General features: G+C 40.8%; 1 protein-coding gene across 4 annotated transcripts in view; it reads left to right on the plus strand.

Annotated features, from left to right (window-relative positions):
- Nucleotides 1-25,622, plus strand: part of PARP6 (poly(ADP-ribose) polymerase family member 6) — a 1,412,227-nt gene that overhangs the window by 482,014 nt on the left and 904,591 nt on the right. For all 4 annotated transcript variants that reach the window (XM_044077510.1, XM_044077512.1, XM_044077511.1 and 1 more), the window contains one exon: nucleotides 17,914-17,980. In XM_044077510.1, the coding sequence (XP_043933445.1) occupies nucleotides 17,914-17,980 (67 nt within the window). The remainder of the gene's footprint in view (nucleotides 1-17,913; nucleotides 17,981-25,622) is intronic.

Below are 25,622 nucleotides of genomic sequence, written 5' to 3' on the forward strand. Positions count from 1 at the left end.
TGAAACATCAGTAATGCATGCTTTCTTCAGCAGCTGAACCATCTTCTTAACTGGTAATTTAATATCTTGTTTAACACTAATAAATGTGATATGATGACAGTGAGTATCCTTACCTAATTAGTAATAGACTTCTTTCTAAAGCTTCATTTGTATGATCTGGTTGTACTTGTTGAAGGCCATCTCAGTTTTGGAAATAATGCTAACTGTACAATTGGAATTTACTTTCTAATTATTAACTATATTTTAAGTTCCTCAGGAAGTTTCCCAGTCATGTTACCTTTGTAGAAATTACAGATCAGCCCCCATACTGAGTACACAAGTTCCTTTATTCATACTGTTCTAACATATTCCTTTTTTTACAGGAAGAACTCAGTACTGTATATGGCTTCTCATAGAGGAAAACTATTTGGACTGCAGCTTATTTTTTGTTAGCTGTAAGCTCTTTACATTACATTTGTGGTTGCCCCCACAGTGAAATCTTGAGCAATATATTTGGAATTAAATTTTATTTACATGTTATCTCTCCTAGAAACAATCAGCTTTTGGTTAAGGTTAAACATTTCTGTGGCAAGATTAAGAGAAATTTCACTTTAGTATCTAGGCTTTGGAATATGCTCTTGCTTTCTGTGATATAAACTTCTACTTTTATAAACTATAAACTTATTTGGGTAGCTGTATGGTTCATTAGGCTTTTGATGTTGACTTCTTAGGATGCAATCTTCTTAATAACATGAGGGTATGAGTTTGCCAAAATTTAACAGTAAAGCTTTGAAATACTGAAATCTCTAGTGTACGTGCAATGCTCCTGTCTCACTTTCTAATACCCTCCCATCATTGTATAGACAGTAATTCCTGACCTGTTGCCTTAAGACAATATAAAGGTAGTAAATCCATGCTTGTTGACCCAATCTTTCTCTCTTACAATTGTCATCCTTCTTGAAGTTTCTCCATATATGAAGTCATTCTTATTTTCATGTTTTGTGAGATCTTATAATGTTGTTATATATTCTCATCTTTTAATAGATTGCTTTACACCAACCAAATCAAACATTCCACAAAATTGTCTCTAGGTCGTTATCTATCCCCACTAGTCTCCAATCAAAAGAATACCTTCAAGCTAAACATTCATTTTAATACAAAATGCAGCAAATATAATGTATCCTAATTTCCTAATATCACTCAGCCTGCCACTCCATAAAATGCACCTGCCTCCATGAAATACAACCAAAAGTACCCATAAGCAAAACCAGCAGGATACATGGCATACATATTTTATAGTAGTACTTTCTTAGAAGTCCAACTGCGGTGGTGGTGCTGTGGTAGCGTTGTCACCTCACAGTAAGATGTTGTCCTGTTCGATTCTCAGCTAGACCGTCTTCTGTGTGGAGACATGCATGAATGGGTGTACCTTCGTTGAAGGTTGTGTGTCAGGGCTGGCAATTCGGCACATAAAAATCTACTGCCAATCATTAGCGGATCGGAGTTCCGCTGTGGCGACCCCTAACTGGGAAAAAGCTGAAAGACACACACACACACACACACACACACACACACACACACACACACACACACACACACACACACACACACACACACTCACACTTTCTTAGAAGATCAGTAACATCAAAGAATAATAAACTTCTTGCCACCGCCTTTTTAATTTTGACTTTTGAACCAAATACAGCAAACTAGTGTTTTTCTTTTTATATTTTCTGTGTATACCTCTTACATTATGCACTATTACAAAAGGTTCCCAATTGTGCATCCCTGTAGGATGTCTACATTCAGTAACTGATTTCAAAGCTATGCAGCTATGTCTCCCTTAAGCAAACCTTATCTATGGTTCAAACTTTATATGGTATAATGATATGCAGCAATAGCTTCCGGAAAAGTGGCAGTTATCTGTAATTGTTTTATTTATTTGCAATTTTTTAGTGGGATTGTCCAGCTGAGTCACAAAATCAAACTCCTCTTCAAGGAGGCTCCGGGGAGGAAAGCTCCCTATAATCAGTATGTAATACAAGAGACAAAAAGTTACAATAATTTTCCTAATAAGATGAAATAGTACAGAGTAAGCTTACTAACAAATAGTACCAAAAGCAGAAAAACTGCTTTGGTAATTTTTTACAATTAAATATACAAACCAGATTTACCATAGATCAGTTTTAAAGATCAGTTACCTTCATATACAGTTGTATAACAGTTTGAGCAGTTGTGATACCTCCTTTAATCAGTCTTTCAAAATTAGTCTTTCTCCTAAAATGCATACTACTTTTCCTTTGCAAAACAGTTTATTACTTGGAAGCCCATAATATTACAGATGGATACCTTAAGGCAGATTAATTGACCATGCTGCAAAGAAAATATTCCCTTTATTCTCATAGTCATAACATTTTACAGTGACAGGTAGTAACTACTTTTCACTAATAATAATAACAGCAAGCAGAAGTAAATCAAACATAGTGACTTACTCACAACTGACCTTCAAAGTGCTTAACACAAAAAAAAATGTGAGCTTGTAAAACAGTTCATTCATTCATTAATAGTAAAATTATAAAACAATCATTTTTCATCTTTAGTATAACAGTAATCATTCTGTAATATATGAAGCACCATGATTACTCCCTGAAATTAGGAAGATGATAGACTTGGTAAGTACTTTTCTGACTTCTGACATGCTTTTATTAAGCATATCTAAGATATGTTAAGCTCTGTTTGCACTAGACCATAACAGCTGCCGGCACTGGCCATCATAGGACAGCAGCAGAAGTTAAAGTAGCTTTAAAAACTGTAATATGCTTCATTCTATCACACTTGTAAACAGAAAATGTGGCAGTGACGTGTCTAACAGCTTTTAAAGCTGTTAGTCCCTTAGATTGTCATTTGTGTTCTAGCTGCTGACTATGTGGCAGCCAGTAAGTTTGTTGTTTTCAAAGCTGTAAAACACTTTGTGCTCCTGTACCTTTTTTTCTGTGACTGGTAGTACACGGAGTAGATAAAGCACCATGTACTGCACAGAATTATAAGAGGTCCACTCAGGTCATAACTTTTATATGTACTCACAACATGAATGTGAAAATTGATCTGAAAGCTTTTTACTTCACTTCATGCTTGAGATGGATTTCTTGATATTCATGTCTGAAACACATAATAAGTTGGTTATGATCAGTGACTCAGTGATAATTGTCTATATTATAAAAGAACAAACTGGTAAGTATAAAGACTGATCCATCTTATTTTAAGTGTAAGTGTAAACCTATACACAGCCTTATATAAATAACTAAAAAAATACCAAAAAAGATCAAACAAATAACAGCTACAAGTCTTCACAAATGACCAGTTTATTCCTGTGATGCCTCAAGAAGATAGCCTTCCAGGAAGGATAAAAGCCAGACACACACACACGCACACACACACACACACACACACACACACACACACACACACACACACACACACACACACACACACACACCTTTATTTTGTAATTAACATTTAAAAATACGTTCCAGTTATAATCAGAGTTCATTCTCAAAGGGACTAAAATAATAAACTTAAGAATACAAAACTTTTATATGTAAAGAAAAAAGTTTTAGCAGTACCCTCAATCTGGAGTTCCAACGTACCTGTTTTAAACCTGAACCTTTGAAACTATTTACATTACTAACATGGTGTTCTTAAAACACAGTAAATGACTGCTTTTCTTTCCTGTACAAATGTTTCTAAGATGTTCCTGATTTCTGACTGGAAATGTTGGTTTAGATTCCCCCGCATAATACAAATTAAAAGGGAATTGAGTAGCATAAATTACAGCAGAGTTAGAACAAATAAAATGCCCTTTAATATCCACTTTCTTATTGTTAACTTTTCAAAATTAGAACATACAAATGGACAAACTGTACAAGCTTCAGTTTTAGTACAGATAAATTGGAATACCAGATATGGAGGTACTGATAAAAGTTTGTCGATACACATGGGAAGAGGATATGAATTTTGATTGAAAGGAGTACCGTCAAGAAAACAACCGCTAGCAAAATATGGTCCGTACATACCTGCTGAAAAACTGATCTTCTTACAGCTGTTTTTTACTAACCTGTTAAAAGAACTAAATGATAAAGTACAAGATTTAGAAAAGGAATTAACAGACAAGAAAAAGAAGGCTGATCATCAAAATGAATGTTTGCCTTGGGTCATGCCACTGCTGTAGAAACCTTACAGGTTCAAATGAAGTGGTGGTGCTGTCTTAAAACAGTCACAGCCAGAAAATACCTTGGCTGTTGACAAAGACCCATCACTTTTTCCATTCATATCTACAGAGTGTGTGTGTAATAACATTTTCTAAGTGTTCTGCAAATACAGTTCCTTCTGCAGTCTGCTAACTAGCCAAGGTCACCATGCAGTTTTGAAAGGAATACATTTACCCATATTTGAGTACTTCCTTCCTGTCACTGGATCCACTTCCTCTAAAGTATTGCAAAATTTAAACAACACAGAACTGAATCTGTCAATTCAAAACTGGTTCTCTAAACAGCTCAGAACTGAAGGTCAGTTCCTAATTGATCGACTTAGGAAACTCTATACTGTGTCATGCTTTTTAAGTAAATGAACCATCTCTTTCTCCAAAACACTTAATCTCCTGTTGTGTATGTTATTTAAAGTTGTTCACTTTGGACCATTGCAAAGACCAATCTCTTTCAAACAATACTCAAGGCTTGTCAGCTCTCCAATTTCCTCTGCTCTTAATTTTCCACGTGACAAACTTATATCTACTTTCCTTCTTTTTGTTGTTTTTGCTGTTTTGGCACTTCTTTTCAACTCTGAACTCCTGCTACCTTCACCAAGCACTTTAGGTTATACTTGTAACAACACTGTGAATCTGAATGCTTGGCAGTTTCCACATAATAATAGATCAGTTATAGGAACTCAAGCTTCATTTGGTTTATATCCACTAACTCCTTGCCAGTTGTTTGAAAATGCATGTTCTCATGATCAGGAACAAGTTAGCAGAAAGTTTATTTACAAGAATAAGCTGTAACCAACCCCCCCCCCTTCCCCACATAAGACTTCTGCCTACATACCCTGCTTTCTAAATGTAGTGCATACGAGGTTGCACAATCTCGGAAAAAGTCTGAGCATTTGTGCCTTTTAACCCAGACACATAGATAATTGTCCGGCTACAAGCAGCTGAGCTATGAGCTCCAATTTTGTGCCTTTGTTTGATATATTCTAAATGTAAATGCCTGGAATGTGTTCGTTCTTATTCCATGTTTTTTAATATAGTGCTGTATATAATTAAAAATGTTATTCTGCATTATACTTCTCTGCATGTTGTACATTATGGGATGTACAACACTGTTAATACTCTCTCTTGTTTTGTTGTTGCGGTTATTTTGTCGCAATGTTGTGACTGAAATTGGTCACCAGTGGCCTAGATCACCTGTCTTAAAAGAAAAAAAAATAATCTATCAGAATGTTACTTTTTATGCATTTGCTTCTAAAATCTTGTACTGTCGGTGTTTGTGTCTGCTGAAAAAATTGAAGCAGTGTCACTTGTCTTTGTTCTTGCCTTGAACCAGAGGCGTAACTTGGAGTGGGGTGAAAGGAGCTGTCAGTAAATGAAAGCCAAATCATTTTTATTGGCTCTTCAACCATACCTCTCAATCTCTAAATGCAGAAAGTCTGAGAATAGCTTAAAAATAATGGGCAAACAAAGGCCCCAAATTGGCGATTGATTTTAAATATTGCTCTTATAAACTTAGAAAGTTGCTAGAATAACAAGATTTGTGTTAGCTTGCATTTTCTGAAGGGTATGAAGTATGAAACTTAAATGCCTGGCATTATTTAGTAACTTCAGTTCTCAATGATTTCCTAGAAAACCACAAATTTTATGAGGAACAGACCAAAAATTTGAGGCAAAATCTGGGCAGTTTAGAGGCATGTCTTCAACTTAGATTTGAGGGAGTGTCAGTTTGACAGTCTGCCCAGGGCCATGCCAGATGAGCTAGGCATAGTTCTGCCTTTAATCATTTAAGCTGATTGTATTCATATTTCATATTTTATACGGATTGAAGTCTGAAATAGAGACCATATTTAAAGTAATGGTTTATGGCTTTAACATATTAAGTGACAAAGTACTGTAGCACTGTGAAATTTTTATGCTACTTTTTTACTGAGATACTTTATAGTCTTGTTTTTTTATGGGATTTATGATAAATAATACAGTAATATTTGTTTTAGAAGATTATTATAATTCGGTATTACACTTTGATCTATAAACCATTTATCTTCTGGTTTAAAATGTGAAAACATGAAAGTGCATGTCAACTAATATATTTGCTCTTTTAAAAATGGTGAAATTCTTAGCTAGTGTCATATACTAAAAGATATTATATATACTGAAACTGGTCAATTTAGAATTAATATTCTGAAAATAAATTCATCATTCACCCAGTATCTGCTTTCTGTATTTGATACCTCTAATTTTTTTGTCTTGGATGAATTGCAGAACATAATACAACAAGCTAGCTACTTGGAGATTGTTTGTATTTTATATATAACCTTTCCCAGTTTCCTTCTTGTAAAGGGCACAGACTGACTGTCTGAACTTCTCACCTGTTTGGTTTTGTGGATAACTTTGTTGTCTCTGTACATCTAAGAAGTGTAGGATCATTTCTCCACATTTTTAATGGTTGGAGAAGAAGGAAGGTAATTGAAAGCTTGACTGAAAAAAAATAGCATGACTACTTTTGGCTGAAAGGAGGGACTGGTTCTTAAGCTGTCCATGTCCCAGTGAAAGAATTGTAAGGACTTTTTGCAGATGACACTCTGATACTCTCATTACAGATGGGATGGCTAGCAACATCCGAAATCTGAGAGAAGCAATGGCTAAAGGTTCATGTGGTGACCAGGTCAATTTTTCTAGGACATAATTCAAGTTACAAGGCAAATGTATTGTCTTTCTGGGTGGTCTCAACTTCAGGACCCCCAAGAAGCCTTTAAGAAAATGTTTAATCAGTCGCAGGCGTGTCAGTGGTATATGGCTGAAATTTTATTATTCCTGAGATACAAGCTAGTTATAAGTTTAACTGCTCACTCACCTGCTGCAGAATTAGGACCAGTGATGAACTGCTCACTCACCTGCTGCAGAATTAGGACCAGTGATGCACTGCTCACTCACCTGCTGCAGAATTAGGACCAGTGATGAACTGATGACTCACCTGCTGCAGAATTAGGACCAGTGATGAACTGCTGACTCACCTGCTGCAGAATTAGGACCAGTGATGAACTGCTCACTCACCTGCTGCAGAATTAGGGCCAGTAATGATCTGCTCACTCACCTGCTGCAGAATTAGGAACAGTGATGAACTGCTTACTCACCTGCTGCAGAATTAGGACCAGTGATGAACTGCTCACTCACCTGCTGCAGAATTAGGACCAGTGATGAACTGCTCACTCACCTGCTACAGAATTAGGACCAGTGATGAACTGCTATACTCTCCTGCTTTTGTGCTACCAGATATAGAACCTCTTCCATTAGGATAGGCAAGATTTTTTTAGTTTAGACTTGCTAGCATCCTTAAGTATGTTGAACCTCACCTCGGTAAATCAGAGACTAAAGGAAAAAGGTTCACAGCACCCAGGCATTCAGCTGTAAATTTCTGAGAATGGTTTGATTGAGGGGGGCCCTTTGTTCTGGGAGAGGAGGTCCAACTGCAGCCCAAAAGTTTCTTCCATGGACATCTGCACGAGGAGAGAGAATCTTAGGACAAGGGCATCTTTTGCCCTTCTGTTTTACTTTATGGAATACCCTATGAGTTGGGGGATTGGAAGGAATGCATAGAAGAAGTGACTTGTCTGTCTGAAGGAGAGAGCATCCACTGCCCTTTTGGAAAGAACAGGCCTATCGAGTGTATCACCTGGAGGACAATATCCACTTGTAACATCCACTCATGTGGATCCAATGTTTTCTTGCTTAACTGATCTACCACCGAGTTCAGCTATGATTCCTTTAGGGTCATCTATGACTCTAAGGCTATCTCCAAGTAGATGAGGCCAGCCTTCACAAGGCTAGGAACTGGTCACTCCTTACTTGTTCATATTGCATACTACCTGTATGCTATCATCTGCACAACCCCTTTTTTGAGATTGGTTTGAAGGTCTTGAGGGCTTGCAGCAGGATAAGTTCAAAGGTAGGTACTAGACTATTGGCCCTAGGGCCTATACAAGCCTACCCATAATGATTCCCTGGCTATTGCTTTCCACAAATATTTACTTTCCTGGACCCCTGTCTAGGAGGGGTACTGATGTGATCAAACTTGATGCCTCGCAAGGATGGCATGCACGGTCAGACCACAGTCATGAAAACACCAATGACCAGCAAACCACGATACTCGACACCAGACACCAGAATAAATTCCAAATGATACTTTTATTATATTAACATATTCAATATCACCAGACCGGTTTCGGCTATACAGCCTTCCTCAGTGGATTAGAAAAACTCTTTTTTCTAATCCACTGAGGAAGGCTGGATAGCCGAAACTGGTCTGGTGATATTGAATATGTTAATATAATAAAAGTATCATTTGGAATTTATTCTGGTGTCTGGTGTCGAGTATCGTGGTTTGCTGGTCGTTGGTGTTTTCAGTACTGATGTACTGATGTGATCCCCAGGATGAATTTCCTATCTCCCATCCGATCGTCAAGGTTCCTCTTGAAGTGGGCCATCAAGGAGTTCTGCCGGACATGTATAGGCAGCCTATTCCAGAGTATGGGGAGTCTCTAGGTCAGGAACCTATCCCTCTAGCATGTTATATTCATTGTGATGACAAGGTTAAGATCCCTGGAGCATTTGACTTGGAGGGATTTCTTTAAGTGTAGCATGTCCAACAACTCTGGGTTTGACATGGCCTTTTATGTTAGGCAGAGATTGCCTCTGAGTAGGCAATATGTGGCAGAGTATAGTTGGAATTTCTTTAGACAGTCAGCATAAGGCATCTGCTTTAGGCCTGTGATTCTTTTTGTGAGGTATTTCTGCAGCCTTTCTAGTTGTTGCAGATGTCTTGTGAGGTACATACCAAATTGGGCATTGTATTCTATAATGGGTCTAATGAGGGATGAGTACAGAGGGACAATGACCTCCTTTTTTCTGGATGAAAAGCTCTTAGTGGTGAGGTGTGCCACATAGAAGGATTTTCTAACTGTTGTGGCTATGTGGTTATCAAAGGTGAGACCACTGTCCACCTGTGTTCCTTGGTCTCTTATCACACTTTCGGTATTTAGTGTACTGCCACCTATGTGGTAGTTCACAGGTATGTGGTTTTTCCCAAAGGGGACATCTATACATTTACTGGCATTTAGCTTGAGCCCATGGCTATGGCACCAGGCATCTGTTTCGGTAAGACCCTTTTGTAGTATATCCACATCATTTGGTGATTCAGTAATGGCTCACAGCTTACAGTCATGTGCGAACTTTGTAAGCCAGAGTCCCTTAGTGTTGGCCTGTACTTCAGAGAAGTAGATGCCAAACAAGAGTTGCCCAGAACAGAACCCTGCAGTACATCACTTGTCACTTGTCTGGAGCTGGATTTGGAGTCGGCTACTTTTACAGTGTGTGTTCGGTCCTTAAGCCAGTTTGCAAACCATAGAGTGATGTAGGGATTAATGCCCAGCTTAGTAAGTTTATCTATGATTCCAGTGTGGGGGATAGTGTCGAAAGCTTTGGTGAGGTCCAAGTAGGCAGGGTGAACCACCTTACCCTCATCCACGGCTCTGGAGACTGATTCGAAGAAGTCGATCAGGTTCAGGAGGCAACATCGGCCCTTCACAAACCCAAACTGGCTGGGTCCAGTGTTTGAAGGTTTCCAGTGTCTTTGTTTATAAGTTCCATGATAATACGTTCCATGGCTTTGCAGATCAGGCTTGTCAGACTGATGGATCAGTAGTTCCCTTGTGGAGTGGGATGACTGCAGCTGTGCACCACTCTGTGGGCACGAAGCCTGAGGTGAGGCTATGATTAAACATGACACATAGGAGAGGTGCCAGTTCATTTTGTAGTTCATGCAGTACACAGCCTGGGATGTCGTCTGGTCCCATGGATGCTGTATTCTTAGCTTTGGAAAGTGAGTTTTTTACCTGAGTGGTCATGATTACTGGAATTTGGCATTCTTTTGGTATTGTGATGGGCCGTTTAGGGGGTGAGAGGGGGGTGAAGTTAGTACTGAATCTATCTGCCAGGATATTGGGAATATCCTTGGGATCAGTATATCTTGTGCCATTCTGCTGTAGCTCAGAGCAGATATTAGTATTGCCATTTAGATTTTTGACATAGCTATAGAATGCCTTTTGGTTGTCTTTGGAATCTTTGGCAATTTTGTTTTTGTAACTGGCTTTGGAAGATTTTATGAGGGATCTCAGCTTTCTACGGAGGCTGGTGAGGGAGTTTTTTGAATCCTGGGTTCTTCCTCTTTTCTGCAATAGTTTCTTCCTTCTGTTGTACAGCTTGTTTATGGCTGGGAACAACCAGATTGGCTTCCTTTTTTTAGAGGACAGCGTCTTGGTTCTATTTGGGATAGCTCAGTCCATGCACGAGCGAATGTGCTCGTACAGCACCTTAGATTAGAAGTCAGCAGTTAAACTTCCAGTTCCCATCTGCGTGGGTGTCATGAAGTTTGCTACTTCTGACTTGAGAAGCATGAAGTTGGCTTTGGAGAAGTATTTTACGGAGGTTTCCTTAAAGGGGGTGGGGGTGGGATGTGGATGTCAAAGGTGATTAGCTTATTTTCTAATCTGACCAATGAGGGGGTGACCACTGGTGTGGAGCATCGATCTCCCATGTTGGTAATGACCAGGTCTAGAATATTGGTACCCCTGGTGGGACGATGAATTAGTTGCTCTAGGGCATTGGAATTTATGAATTCCAAGAAACGTTGAGCGAAGGTGTTGGTACACGAGTATTTTTCACAGTTAATGGCAGGGTAGTTGAAATCACCCAGTATTAGGGTGTTTGGTTGTATCTTAATATTTTCCAGTATGTTTAGAAAGGTGTAGTGAGAATCTTGGGGCATGGTGGGGGATCTGTAGCAAGCTACAGTTTGTATTGCAGTCTTACCTAGTGTTAGTTGCACTTGGAGAATTTTAGATGCATTGTGTTGGGCAACCAGCCTGGAGGTGTGAATATCCTTGGTGAATATGGACACTCCTCCACCTTTAGTGTTTAGGTCCTGGTTTGGTGGCTGAAAAGTGCGGTATGAGTTCTAGCCTGGTATTGCATGTGCTCTCTGGAGCTCTGAACCAGGTCTCAGTTACTACACAGATATCGATGTTCTCCATCTTTAGGAGAGCCTTGAGAGAGTGCATCTTGAGGTTTAGACTTCTAGCATTGAGTAGCAATACCTTCATATTTTGCTTGCTTGTACCCGTTATGGTGGTAGTTTTGTCCTTTGAACCTTGCCTAAAAAAGGCACTATAGGGGTAGCAAGAGCCTTAGCCAGTAACCTGAATCCCAGGGGTGACAGGTGCAAGCCATCTCTTGCAAAGCATCGTGGTTTGTTGATCATGTCATCCCAGGCAGACAGATACTGGATCCCCTTTGAATGACACCAGAAGCTTAGCCAATTATTGAAGTCAATCATTTTGTCCTTATACTGTGGTATCATTCTGAGAAATAGCAGGATGCTACTCAGGGCTAGGGTCCTACCTGCCTGGGCTACATGATCTGAGAGCTCTTCCATGTCTCTTTTCATGTAGTCCTGGGAGGTATGTCTCAAGTCATTCACTCCAACATGGACAATGACAGAGTCATATCTGTACCTGTTGTGGAGTGACTTGAGTGCATGCGTTATGTGGTGGATCCTGGCACCCAACAGGCAACTAACTGTAATTTTCTCCTTGCTCAGCCTGGTGTGTGGGACATCAGTGTATTTGACTATAGAGTCACCTATGACTAAAGTGTTGGGTATGTTGTCTTGCCTTAGGGGCTGCTGTTGGATGTCACACTGGTGTTGTGAGCTATATGACACTTTGGTTGTATTTGGGGGTGGTGTTTGTTTGCGTTTCAGCTTCGGAGGTCCTTGTTGCTTGGGCAGGTTAATGTTAAGAGCCTCTGCATATGTGGGTTTTGTGTTGCTATGTGTGGGTTTTGGTGGTGTGGGTTTTAAAAGACTATGTGTTGTTTGAAGTGTTGTGTGGGTATTAACCTTCTCCTCTTGACTGTCTAGCACAATCTTGGCTGGAGAGAGCTTTTCTCCAGTTTGGCTATATAATTGCATCTCTCGCAGGTTGTAGTGTTTGGTGGTAGGAGGAGAGGGTTGTCTGTGTACATAAGGCAATTGCTGCATTGCCCCAGTATGCCCAGATTGACCAGGTGGACATAGGGTTGCCACCTTTACAAATGGCCAAAGTGGGACATGTTTGGTACAGACATCAGATTGTACAGGCCGACACATACCCACAGCCAGTACAAAGGACAAAACACAACTGTTTTGCCTACAGAAAAGCGTATTCTTGTAGCATCTTAGTTGCTTATTCTGTTTCTTATAACAGTCAGGTATTTCAGATACAGAATTAACTGTTTAATGCAACTATCACATAAAATATAAGAAATAAGTTTGTTCTAAAATCTCAGGACATTTGCCATGTTTACAATTACATGTCAGGACACAACTGCCCAAAGAGGGACTGTCCCTCGCAAAGTGGGACAGGTGGTAACCCTAGGTGGACAGGAGAAATCATCAGAAGCTTGAGCCTTGGACATGCCTGGTTAGGTGCTTTCTTTGTATAGTACAAGAGTTGTTTTCCCTTATTTTTTGGCAAGATACTTGCAGTTGTAGGCTGTCTAGTGCCTACGACTATTTTCTCCTTATTACCAAGGAGAGGTGAATGCTTGTAACAAATTAAGGCTTCCTAGTGCTTTTTAGTGAGTTTTAGAGCAAGTGCTAGTCACAGGTATACAGATTTTAGTGATACTGCTGATAAACTAGCTAGTTCTAAGGGAAATTTCGAACAGCACACTTTCTGGCACCAGGAATAGTTTAATCTTAGCCCCGCGGTGCACAAATGCGCACAAACATGCATATTTATGCCAAAAAGTTGAAAGGGATAGAAATCAGCCCAACATGGCCAATAAGATTGCAATTTCAGAGCTGGAAACCACTCCTCTGGTGTTAGATAGGCAGTACAATGCTTCCACTCTCACTGGTAAGCAGTAGGACCTCCCACTACCACAGCAAGATCTGGATAGCTCTGAACACTGAAACTAAAGTCCTGAAACCAGCAAAGCCTATAAACTGGGCTATTTTAGTTAGAAAAGGCGGAAAATTAGCAAACAAGATACAGTTTTTTTTGTTATATCAGGCTAAACAATGCAGTTATACAGTAAATAAGCACAGAAAGGCTAAAGCACATTTATATGTTCCTTCATTTGGGTTGCATATCAAAGGTCTTCAACTTTGAGTCTTCCTGAGTATGCAGCTGAAGCTACCTCACAAACATCTGTGGTTAGGGTCTGACTGTGGGGTTCTTGGATGAAGGGTACCTATTGTTTAATTCTGGACTGCTTAGACCATTATTCCAGCTTCTTGGAAATACAGGTTATGAACAGAATCCTCTCCTCCAGGGCTGAGTTGTTGGCAAAAGTGGATCTTGGGTACCACAGTAGTTTACTGATGTACATCTTGGCCATGTGTACCATTAGAATGAGGTAGCCATGTAGTCCAGTGGCCTGAAGCACCTCTGGTCATGGCACTCTTCGTTTGTGCTATCTTATATGAATATAATGCCAAGTATTCCATTATTTCCTGGGGGAGATAGGCCCATCTGGTGTCTGGAGTCCAGACGTGACGCATGAAATATAATTACTTTAGAAGTGCTGATCTGAGAATGTTGAAGGTGAAACTGAGAACTTGGAAACAGTTCACTGTGAAATGTAAGGCCCTGTCCACCACCTCTTTTGATACTGTCTGTACAACTCAGACATTTAGACAGTGGTGAACAGTGGTGGATGTTAATGCCTTTTGAACTATAGTAAGCAGTTTCTGGAACCAGGTACTTTGTATTAATCTTGGGTGCAGTAGTCAATCCAAAGGACAAGGAGGTAAACTGATAGCAATCTGAGGAAACACCTCTGTCATGCTTGTGTATAGGTTAGCAACCAAAGATCTATTGGGATCATCAGGGCCTGAGAATAAGGTGGGGTAGAAGGGCCTGGAAAGTCAGTATTTTAACTTTGGGAGTTTGAAATAAGTATCAAGTCTTCTGAGCTCCAATATTGGCTGCCCTAACCATTCCTTCTCTGGCAATGGGAACATTTTCAAGTGGAACCCCCTTGTTGTTATCCTTGAGATATGATCTGCAGAACTCATTTGTCTGTTTTGATGATGTCACAGGTTTTTAGACACTGAATTAACAGTCCTGCTGTATTTTGGGTGGGTGGGGTGGGGGTTCTGGCTGGTGGTAGGAATAACTGTGTATTCGTGTCTGTCACCTATTCATTGAAGTATATCAGGGTCCCCCAGGCTTTCATTTTTGCTCTTTATTGACATGTTTCGCCCTCTGTACTGGCCCTTGGCCCCTTTTTCCTTTTCCTTGCTTACATATCCCTGTTTCTGTCATTTTTATGTAGAGGAGAGTAAAAACTGTCAGTGGTTGCATAGTCTTAGCCTTTTCCTCCATTTTCTTAAATCCTCACCAGTGGAGTTCTCAGAAGGCAACTCCTTATCTAGTTGTGCACTAAAGAGTTATTTTATGAAATCTAGTTAATTAATTAATTAATTAATTACTGACCACAGTTTTTAACTATTTATTTAAACACTGAAGGTTTTCCTGAACTTTTGAGGTCTTGTACAATCTGTACTTAATCCATGTTTTGCATGTTGTTTTGTATGATCCAGAAATGTGTTTGGCACTGCTTTTAACTCCACATGAGGTTGTTATTATTTTATTAATACATTATTGCAACAGATTGAGTAAGGAATTCCTTTTATCAAGTGATCTAATTAAATCCATCCATCCACAGCCCCTTTTCCCATTTTTGCACATGGTGTCAGGTGTAACTTCAACAGCGACAATCATCTAGAGCCAAGATTTATACGGCTGGGTGTCTAGCCCTACCACAGTAATTCTTCTACATCACATAGTTGCACCTATGGTCAATTTAGAGTGTCCAGTCCACCAACTGCAGATCTTTGGAATGTGGGAGGAAACTGGAGTACCCGGAGGAAACCTATGCGAACACAGTGAGGCCATGCAGACTCCACACAGTAGGCACCCTGGCTGAGGACTGAACCGAGGAACCTGTTGCTATGAGATGACAGCACTACCTGCTGCATCACTGTGTGATCTACTTAAATATTATTACATTATTTATTTTAATGTATATTATTTGCATCTATGCTTTTATATTGAAAATATTTTGCTTAGCACTATGCCCCTTTAAATATTTATGAACAAGGGATTTAATGAATAATTTGATTGGAGGTTGTTTTTTGAAATTAATATTTAATTGGTGTAACGTACAATAAACTTTAGTTCTGATGAAGTCTGAAAGTATTCGGATGAAAGCACTAAACTAATGAATTATTAAAAGCTTTTTTTTTTATTAACTGGAGTGGAGCTTTGTATTTTGTTGACCTTCTTGGACACTGCTTCTGTTTTGGTTACTTTTTTCACAAAGTATGCTTTGTGTCTTTGCACTGAGGAATTGCACCTCATGAAACTTCTCCTTGATTTCTTCCAGGATAGCAATTTGGTACTTGGTTATATGTCTAACAATTAATGTCCAGAGTGGCAGTTGTGTATACTTTCTTCATAAACCAGTCTGGCACTTTCAACTGGGAGCAGAAACTAGTTTGGATTTCTTCGCTGGATGCATATACCCCACTGCAAGGTTTGTTACAGGGTTTTTATAGAGAGACTTGTAGGATTCCTAGACCCCAAAAAAGCTGTCAGGTTTTTGGGGGGCAGGAGTGGAGTGCCTTGCTTTTTGGGGGCAGGAATTGGGTGTCTGGCTTTTTAGAGGCCACCAGGAAGTTATCCTTAAAAACTATCAAAACTGGTGAAATAGCTGTAGGTTTAGGGGCATCCATGCTTAATAAATCAAAATACCTTTTCTGTGTTATTGTTGTCTTCTTGCAAAGTGCAATTCTAAATGAGATTTCCTTTGTGGGTCTGAGTTATATCTCATGGGGAGAACATTTGGAAAGAATAATCTGATTCTTTCCCCTCACTCTTTGAGATGTCATCCTCTTCTCAGCAGAGGGGACCCTCTTCTTTTCCCTGAGGAGACTCCTGGAACAGACAGAAGATGAAAATGAGGAGAATTTGACTGCAGACTCTGAAATGCCTGAAGGAAACTTAGATGGGTGTGAGCTGCTAATTGACTGATTAAATAAAGACCAGAGCAACTTTTGGTAAACAGAAGTTTTTTTTTTTTTTGCAGGGCCCCATGTACTGCCTATGTGGGGGGACAGATCTATACTTGTGTGTGTCCACTCTAAGGTCACGCAACAGTGGGGGAAAAAGAAAACCCCACTGTTGACAACAGTTCTTTCACAATTTCATAGGTAAATACTAGGCAGTCTATCTGCAAAACTGAACACTAAGAAAAATCAAACTGCTTAGTGTTTTATTTTTTTCAGAACTACTCCTGGGTAGTTTTTTTTTTTTTTTTTTTCAAAATCAGCTCTGCATTTTTTTAGGGTTTGGCTTGTTTTACTTTATTATTACACATGCTTTTTGTGTTCATACTTCTACAACATAAGCAGAGATATTCTCCCTTAAAAATGTGTGTGTGTGTGTGTGTGGGGGGGGGGGGGGGTGACTACCATCTCCATCCAAACTCTAAATGCAGGCTTCAGCTACATTTCTTCTGTAAAGGTCTCCTGCTATGGATGTCAAAGTCTGGATCCTCAGTGCACTATTGGATAAGGAGCTACTTTCTGGAAAACACTGTAGTTTTTTAAAATGGAGGAAAGGGACAAGACTATGCAGTGCTGCTTACTTCTGGGAGTCTAGGAAGTAAGTCTCTGACAAACCTTACGCAGCTGTCAAAAGAAAGACTCAACAGGAATGGATGTTTGTGTGTGAGATTTGCTTATATCAAGAGCTTGTTGGCTTCTTTGGGGACTGACATACCCTAGACTATAGCCAGATGTATGAATTCAAAGATATTAGCAGTAGCAAAAAATAACAAATAGAAAACAGTAAGAAAATTCCTCCATGGAATGCTTATCAGTACCGAACTCCAGAACAGGCCGAACAACTACATGCTATAGATGCAAAAAAATCCTAGAATGGCATAGGTAGATGTCAGTTTTGTACAGGGAATGTCCTAACATCCTTGACGAGTGGATATCCACCATGTCTAGAGATGGAAGGCTACTGAGGTCCGGAAGGCAGTTTGGCCACTGGGCCTTCAGAGACTGAAGTTCACTTCAGGCTGAAGACTTCTGCAACAGTGATCTAAATAAGGACCTTTTATTGTTATCTGTGCTATATTACTAGGGAAATTCATACAAGAAGATTCTTATGTGAGTGAGGGGAATAACTGGAGTGAAATTGTATAAGAAAATATTTCATTGGTGCTATAACTTTCTTGGGTTCATAACTTCTCAGGTTCATAGATAGGTACTAGGTCATCAGTCTACAAAACATTATAAGCCTAGTGAATAATTTCAGTGAAAAGTCTTGTGTATAATGATAAAGGCAATGCAGTATGACTACAATGAATTTAATATAATTAATTTATGTATTAAAGTTAGTTAACTACGGTAGGACACTGGTCAGTAATGATCATTTAGGACCAGCCTGTGATTACAAGGGCCAGGTACATGAAACATAAAAATCTACGAAATAATAATGGTAAAACATAGCATGACTTCTTCACTATTGATGTTTTATTTCTTTTTTGACTTCTAGAACCATCTATTGAAGTTTTCCAACCATCCAATAAGGAGGGGTTTGGACTGGGACTCCAGCTGAAAAAGTAAGTACTAGTAGCGTATCCCTTTAAACTGCTCGAGATTGTTGTCCATCCTGTAGGTATCATTTTTGTTTTCACATTTTAGAAATGTGTTACCCTTCGCAGTTGTTTTTCTTCTGTTACTTTTTTGATTAACGTGACTTTTTGCTTTAGTCAGCTCATGTTTATGTTGTTAAATCTAGAAACTTATTTTGCTTAAATAGTATCTAAAGATGTTTTGCAAGTCTTTACTTTTTTATTCATTTTTTCTCAAACAGTACAAATACCAACCTTTCTCTGAACTGATGATGTAATGACAATCTTTTTTTTCTATTATATTTTTAGTGTCTGGGTATAGTTAGTGCATAGAGTTTTTCCAGTTTTGTGGAAGATACACTGTGAGAAGTGAAATACTTATATTTATTGACTACTTTTTTCAAGAAATCATGTGGATAAGGGTACATTTCCTAAAGACTGGAAGTGGACAGATATTACTTCTCTTCTCAGATCTGGAAATAAGACAAAGAATGAAAACTATCATCATGTCACCTTGACTGTAGTTGTAGGTAAAATCAGGGAATCACTACTGAAGGCAAAGATGTGGTTATATCTATAAGTGAAGGGGGCCTTGGATCCAAGGCAGTGTAATTTTAAATCAGGATGATCATAATAGAGAAATCAAACCTAATTATCACAAAGTGGGGAAAATGAATAGAAACTTCCACTATTTTGATTTGATAAACTTGATACCTTGGCATGAATTGTCTAAAGGATGTGAACATAACTACATCTAAGGGCTTTAAATATATCATAATGGTACGTGAAAGAGTACATAACTTCATTTGCTTAATCTAGAGTGCATTAAGGACATAAAGTCCTGTGGCAAGGCAGATTTGTGACTTTCATCACATTAATGTTGACATTTTGAAATTTATGGTCATGTATCAGTACAAGGTTTTGGTGCTGGTAAAAGAAATGGGCACAAAAGAGGCATGATTTACAGTAAGCTATGTTGTACTAAGCCCTAAAGGTACATACCGTGAATTGTTATGGAAATCATTTCTTTGTCACATTCCACTTTAATAAAAGACAAAACTCCAAAAGACCTTTAACAACCTTTATTGATTCAAACACAAGAAAACAAATGCATCATAACTTTATTAATTATAACTTCATTTTTTTTGCACATCAAACCATCACTTGACCATCCATAAGGGCAATGTAGCACCACTTACCCTTCCTGAATAAGCAGCATCCTCCATCCGCTCACTTATTCTTACACTTCAGGCAGCGTCCATCCGCTCACCTTCATCCCAAAACCTCATTTCCATCCAAAACACCAGGGGAAAGCAGCATCCGACCATTCACTTTCACCACTTCAAGCTTCCTTACTCCAAAAATGTACATCAAAGGGGGAACAGAAGAGGGACAAGCCTATCCCTCTTCTTCCCCACCAGCCTAACTCAGGCTGTTCCCCCTCACTAACACCAGCCTTTAACCAACTCCTCACAATACAATCCCAAGTTCAAATTAAACAAATCTAAACCAGAATCACTAAGGTGCACCCCATCCTCCCTGAAACACATAGGGTCCCTGTCAGCAAGCTCTTTATGCTGTATGGTTCATACTCCCATTGCCCCCAACTGCTTTGCCAATGTGAAATTTACAAACGTTCATGCCCATTAAACTGCCGAAAACTTCTTACCATTCCTGCAAGACAAACAAGGGATGATCTCCGACCTCACTAAACACAAACTTGGGTGTAACTTCCTTAAAGCTAACAGATCCTCCCTTATCTGATAAACTAAGTGACGCTTTAGTATCACACCCAAATTTTTACATGCCAGGTGCACCAGCAAGACTCGAGGAAGCCCCACCTGAATTTGTATCACTGTAAATACTTGCAACATCTGGTTCCACTTGAGCGCTCTGATGCCATGCCATGTAACTCTCCAACTGAACCAGTGTAAACCCAACTCAGAACCGTTACTCCCAACAGCAGCCCTCCTTGCTGCCCAGTAAACGTACGAATGACCTATGATGAGAATCCTTTTGCCTAGTAGGAAAAACAATTGTAATTAATATTAAAATTACAAACACCATCCCTTATCTAATAAGTCAAAAAAGCATTGGAAAACCATCGTCCCACCCTCTTTATGACTTCAATCAAACTACCCACTCTCGCCAAATCTGGCTCCCTACACATACTAAAAGAATGAGTAGAAAATCTCTCTCCATTCAAACCCATACTACAAAAAGCCCTTCTTATCAGTGAAATCAACTTTCCCCCTGTTATTGCCCTACCCCCTTTTGACCAGAAAGCCAAATCCTGTGAGTTCCCTTTATGAGACGCTAACAATTTCCTCACCCACACCACTGGACACAACTGCTCCAACCTGTCCTTCACTAAAACTATTTGTGCAGTCTTGGCCACCTGTTCATTCTTAGATGCCCTTAACCTAATATGAACTGGATCAGCCAGTAGCATAACATCCTTCCAAACCAATGACCCCAGCAACTCCGACACCCTAAAAGCACCAAAGTACATCCAAACACTTAGTCATCCACACAACGTAATCCACCATTCCCCAGGTTAACCTAAGCAAACCCCACAGCAAAACCTTTAATACCTGCCTTGTCACCAGCCAACCCTTGTCCCTGTTCAAGCTTTCCTCGATACCCCATCCCTTCAACACTAGCCCCACCATCCAGGATTTAGTGAAATCCTGCAATCTTGTCATTCAAGCAAACATACTAATTGCTGCCAAATCCACCTTAACTGATTTTATCACCTTACCCTGTGCCCTGGCCCAGGATAAATATTACAACTTTTGACCACACACCTGCCTCCTACAGTAACTACACAACAAATCTGTCAAAATCCTACAACACCCTACCTTAAGCCTTCCTGGTGGACCCTGCCCAGGACTGTTGCACCAGCTTTCTGCTCACTGCTGCCCAATTCAGCACACCTCATCTGGCACCACCACGGGGTCATCTGCTGTCACTGGGGCCAACTGACGGAACCTGGAAAACTGAAAGTGAGACGAACTATCAGCAATCCAATTCCTCACCCCCAGCACATGCACACCTGTGAAGGAAAGATTAATCAACAAACTCTGCAGAACTAACTTACGCAAGACCAATAATAAATGCTTAGCCTTAGCCATCTTAACCTGTAAAACCCACACCACTGCAACATTGTCAGAATTATAAACTACCCTCCTGCCCCTCAACCATTCCTGCCACACTACTGATTTCACCCTAATCAGCATCAACTCCAAGTAAGCAACATCCTGCTTCCATTCCTCTAGCCACTAAGGTGGCCATGGCAGCGCAAACCACTCACCCTCAAAAAGTGCTTCCATACCAATGCCCCCTGCTCTGTTAGTGAACATGTGTAAATTCCATTGCCCTACCCAATCCACCTTCCAAAAAGTGATGCCATTAAATTGCTCTAACAACTGCAACCACAAAGTTAAATCCTCATGAGTCAATTTGTCAATTCTCAGCCAATGATGCTTACTTTTAACCCTTTCAAGAGAAAAGCTACGGGCCTACAAAAGGTCCGTCCTGGGTGAACACCCCAACAGGCAAAATTCAAGAGTCCTAAGAGTTCCATAGCATCCTTCACCCGCACCTTGCCCTAGCCTTCATCCAAATACCTTCTCCCCAAGCAGGCAGAACAAACCCTGTTCGGGATCTACCATCAACCCCAAAAAGCCTAATACCTTTGCCGGGCCCTCTAACTTGTGGGTGGCCAACAGAAACCCCAGTTTCTAGCACATCCTCAGAAACTCACACACAGCTACTGCAGCTCCCCTCATTCCCTTCACCTACCAACAAACATCATCTAAGTAATGCACCGCCCTCTGCGTATCCACCCTCTGCTGCCAAGTCAGGTGTAAACTATGCTAAACTTTTCAAAAGTAGAACAGGCCACTAACCATCCCATTGGCATGGCTTTGTCAAAATAAAACTTGCTTCCCACCACCATGCCCAACAACAGCCAATCCTGCCCTAGAACGGGCAGAAGGTGAAAAGCCGACTCAATGTCCACCTTAACCAACCATGGATATTTAAACCCTCTAATGACTTGGACCTTGTCATCCAATGGCACATAACTCACCTTAGCCTCCTCCACTGAGATGAAGTTGTTGACAGACTTTGCCTCAGGGTAAGGCAAATGGTGAATCAAATGAAATTCCCCTGGCTTCTTTTTAGGTGCCAGTACCAATGGCAAGACCTTAAAGCTGTTGAATGGAGGGCTATCAAAATGTCCCAATAATTGAGCTGCCTGTTGCTCCTTCTCCACCAAAGTCTCAAAAATACCCTATCGCCCCTGCACTGATCTCAAATTTTTTCCAACTGCTCCATCACCTACCAATTTAGACGTGATAGAAAGCCCCTTCAAAAAATCCTCAACCAATTCCTGAGCCACCACTGGTTACGGGTACTGCAGAAACATGTCCCGCAAGACATGCACCTTAATAGGAGAATGTGTCCCCGAGTCATCCTCTTGCCCCTCGAAAAGGCTCCCCTCCCTGGCCATGAGAGAATCTGCATGCCATCCAAGCACATCTTCCCGCATTAAAAGTCCCACATTCTCCAAAACCTCCTTCCCCTATCTTATTCCCTCTGCCGCTCTCACTGAAGCTGTCCATCATAGTGGACAGCCATACATCAGGGTGTCTCACCTTCCAATGCATGGACCTATCAACTGCCTTCCTGTTACAAAATCTCTGGTCAAACCACAGCCAGGCGTTTCCAGCCCCATATCCTTTGCACCTTCATTATCATCAAAAAGTAAGCCAAAAGCGGATGGGCCAAAGCACTATCGTTCTCAACCCATACTGCCATATAGTAAACAGATCTGAAAACCCAAATTTTACCATGTTTTCGGCTGCATTTTCCCCAGTTGCCTTCAACTGAGAGCCACTAAGGCTGCTAACAGGTCTTTCCCATTTGTTGTCTCAGCTTCCAACAAATGATGGATGTCTTCTGCGTTAATTAACTCAAAAATGTCAACATAGTCCCCTTTCCAAATTTTTTCCTTTACTGAAGAGGGTATGTGAGGAGTTATGAAGACCGTTGCGCTTCCTTGCCCCAGTGTCTGCGTAGCCAACCAATGATCTGGTTGCATCCAAAAATCTGATCCTACCTTATCTAAGCAAGGGTTGGCATCTTCCTTCAGTGATGAGAAACTACCAACCATGGCTGGACTGTCCAGAACAGAAGTCTGCTTCCCAAAACCATACCCCTCTCCCTCTAAACTCTGCAGACCCACAATGCTGCCCTCAGGACCCTCTAAAGATGTATACGAACTGCTAACCCATCACCCAATATATGGCTCCCTCACCCCCTGCCCCCTGCAACTACTGACCTATCCACCCACCCAGCAAAAAGTATAGAGTCATTACCTGCAGGAGCAGCAAGTGCTGAATCCAGTGTTGAGACCTCTGCTGCCATCTCCTTGCTGGGCTGCAGCTGTTACATTCTTTTGCCTCTGGCTGCCTGCTTGCCCCTCGTCATTTGTCACCTCTTACAATTGTCTTGACCTTGCACCACTGCCGCTGTAGTCTCACTGCTTGGCATCTCTCGGAAAAGGTCTTCTGCCTGAGCCACAGTGTTTTCTCACCTCTGTTGCAAAGCCTGGGCATCTGCCATATTGACCACTGACACCTATAATGAGATAGGCACACTGTAAGTGACCCATACATAAGGAAAACCAACCAAAATACACACATAAGGTAGATATCTGATATTTGTCATAGCATTTGCATATCTTCTTAGAGAGGACAGTGATACCAGAACTACAATAAAGAGACAGTGATACCAGAACTACAATAAAGGGAAACTGCAGGAAACTGTTTTAACTTTAAAGGCACTCTCTCATAGCACCATGCTCCCCCAATGTCACTAAGTGTTCAAGCAGCAGATCTGGCTCGCAACCACCACAGTTTAAATACTGCATTTCCAAAATGCAAAACATTAGAGCTAGCCTGCCTCTTTCCCTATCTTCCCCATATTTTAGGTCTGTTCCTTCTAAAATGGTGATACTTTGCTTTATAGTGCAGATATAGCTCAGTATACTTGCTCTACAGCTACGACTTGTGCTCTAATGTCAACCATTCTTAGAAGCTTAGTCTTTTCTACAGAAAAATGCACCTTCACAGAAGCATTCAGCATGTGGAGCCATTCCATCCCATTTGAGGCAAGTATGCAAAAGCTGAGTCAAAGTTTCAAATCCTGCGCCTTTTACACAGGGAGCTGTTAACAAAGCAAGAATCCTAATCCTCTACACTAATGAGGATGTTGACAGACCCCGCGAAGGCTTGCCCATAGCCTTAGCCTGCTCTTTCCCTAATCCTTCAAACAGGGAGTTGGTCACTGCACTTCCAGGGGCAGTAGACCATGTTCTCGGCCGACAACAGAGGAGAGCAACACCATACTACTCTGAACTGAACCTCGAACCAACAGCCGTCTCTGTTTTCTGTCAAATCACTGGCACAACAACCACCTCTGTTATTATCAAGTTTAGCAGCTAGAAAAAACAAAAACAGTCAATTATGTTCCAGATGTCATACCCTTCAAAAACTCTGCAGACCCCCATTCATACCTATGTAAACTGCTTTTCTAGCTACTTTAAGTTTCTAGGAGCAATAATTAAAAGTATACCTATTTTTGGGACATTGTCCCCCCTTTATATATTGCTTTGTCCAAATTTCTAGCTGTAACAGGTGGAGAGGTATGCACAGATCCCTTTTTTCCTTTGTTCAAATTGCCATTGTGCATGTGCAGAAGTGTCCGTTACATGTGGGTGCCTCATTGCCCGCAAAACACCACTACTGAACTAATAACCACCACCGCAGGGAACAGGCCACTCCACCACTACCGTCAGCTCCACCATCCCAGCAGCAACGCAAACACCCCACTTAAAACCACCAATGAAGTATGCTGCTGCCATAAGCAAACTCAGTCCCAACTGAAAGCTTCCAGGGCATTGGATTGGGGACTCCAGGTATGAAACTACTCAGTAAAACCTCTGCCCATCAGCCAACCATTACCACCTAATGCACTTGAAAACCTCAAGAAACCTACCCCCTCCGGATGGCTGAGCACCCTTGCCCACCCCCAAGAATAAGGGAACAATTAAGGATACACCAAGCTGCCTATCCATGACCAAATTAGGGTCCTGAACCCTATGCCTACCATCTGGACCCCTAGCAGCTCCCCCCCCAAAAAATATTTTAATATAGGAAATCTCTCCTCACCTCTCCTTTCCTATTAGCCAACAAAGGCCTACCTTTCCACCAGCCAACCTCAGGTCGTCTTGGACATGATCCTGCACTCAACAAAATCATGCCAAAATGTGCTCCCAAGGTAGATGTTCATCGTGCATACAGCTGCAGTCATTACAGATGGGTTATCCTGCCGTCAGGTGGGTCTTCGTTCGGCCGAATTCCAAAGTCTAGGTCCGGCGTCGGTTGTCGTTGCTTCTTCCCTGACGTCAGTGCAGCAGGGGTACAAAAGAGGCAGCCAACGCCATTTTCTTTAGTCTTTCTTGCCGCGCGGTGCCCGAAGCAGAAGCAGTTCTCAAGTGCTGGTTGGCCAGCTCCTGAGATTTACGAAAGTATTTCAGCCGAAGTCTTCTTGAAAGCTAAGT

This window comes from Protopterus annectens, chromosome 7.part0 (assembly GCF_019279795.1).
Source record: "Protopterus annectens isolate FY-2018-M chromosome 7.part0, PAN1.0, whole genome shotgun sequence".
NCBI lineage: Eukaryota > Metazoa > Chordata > Ceratodontiformes > Protopteridae > Protopterus > Protopterus annectens.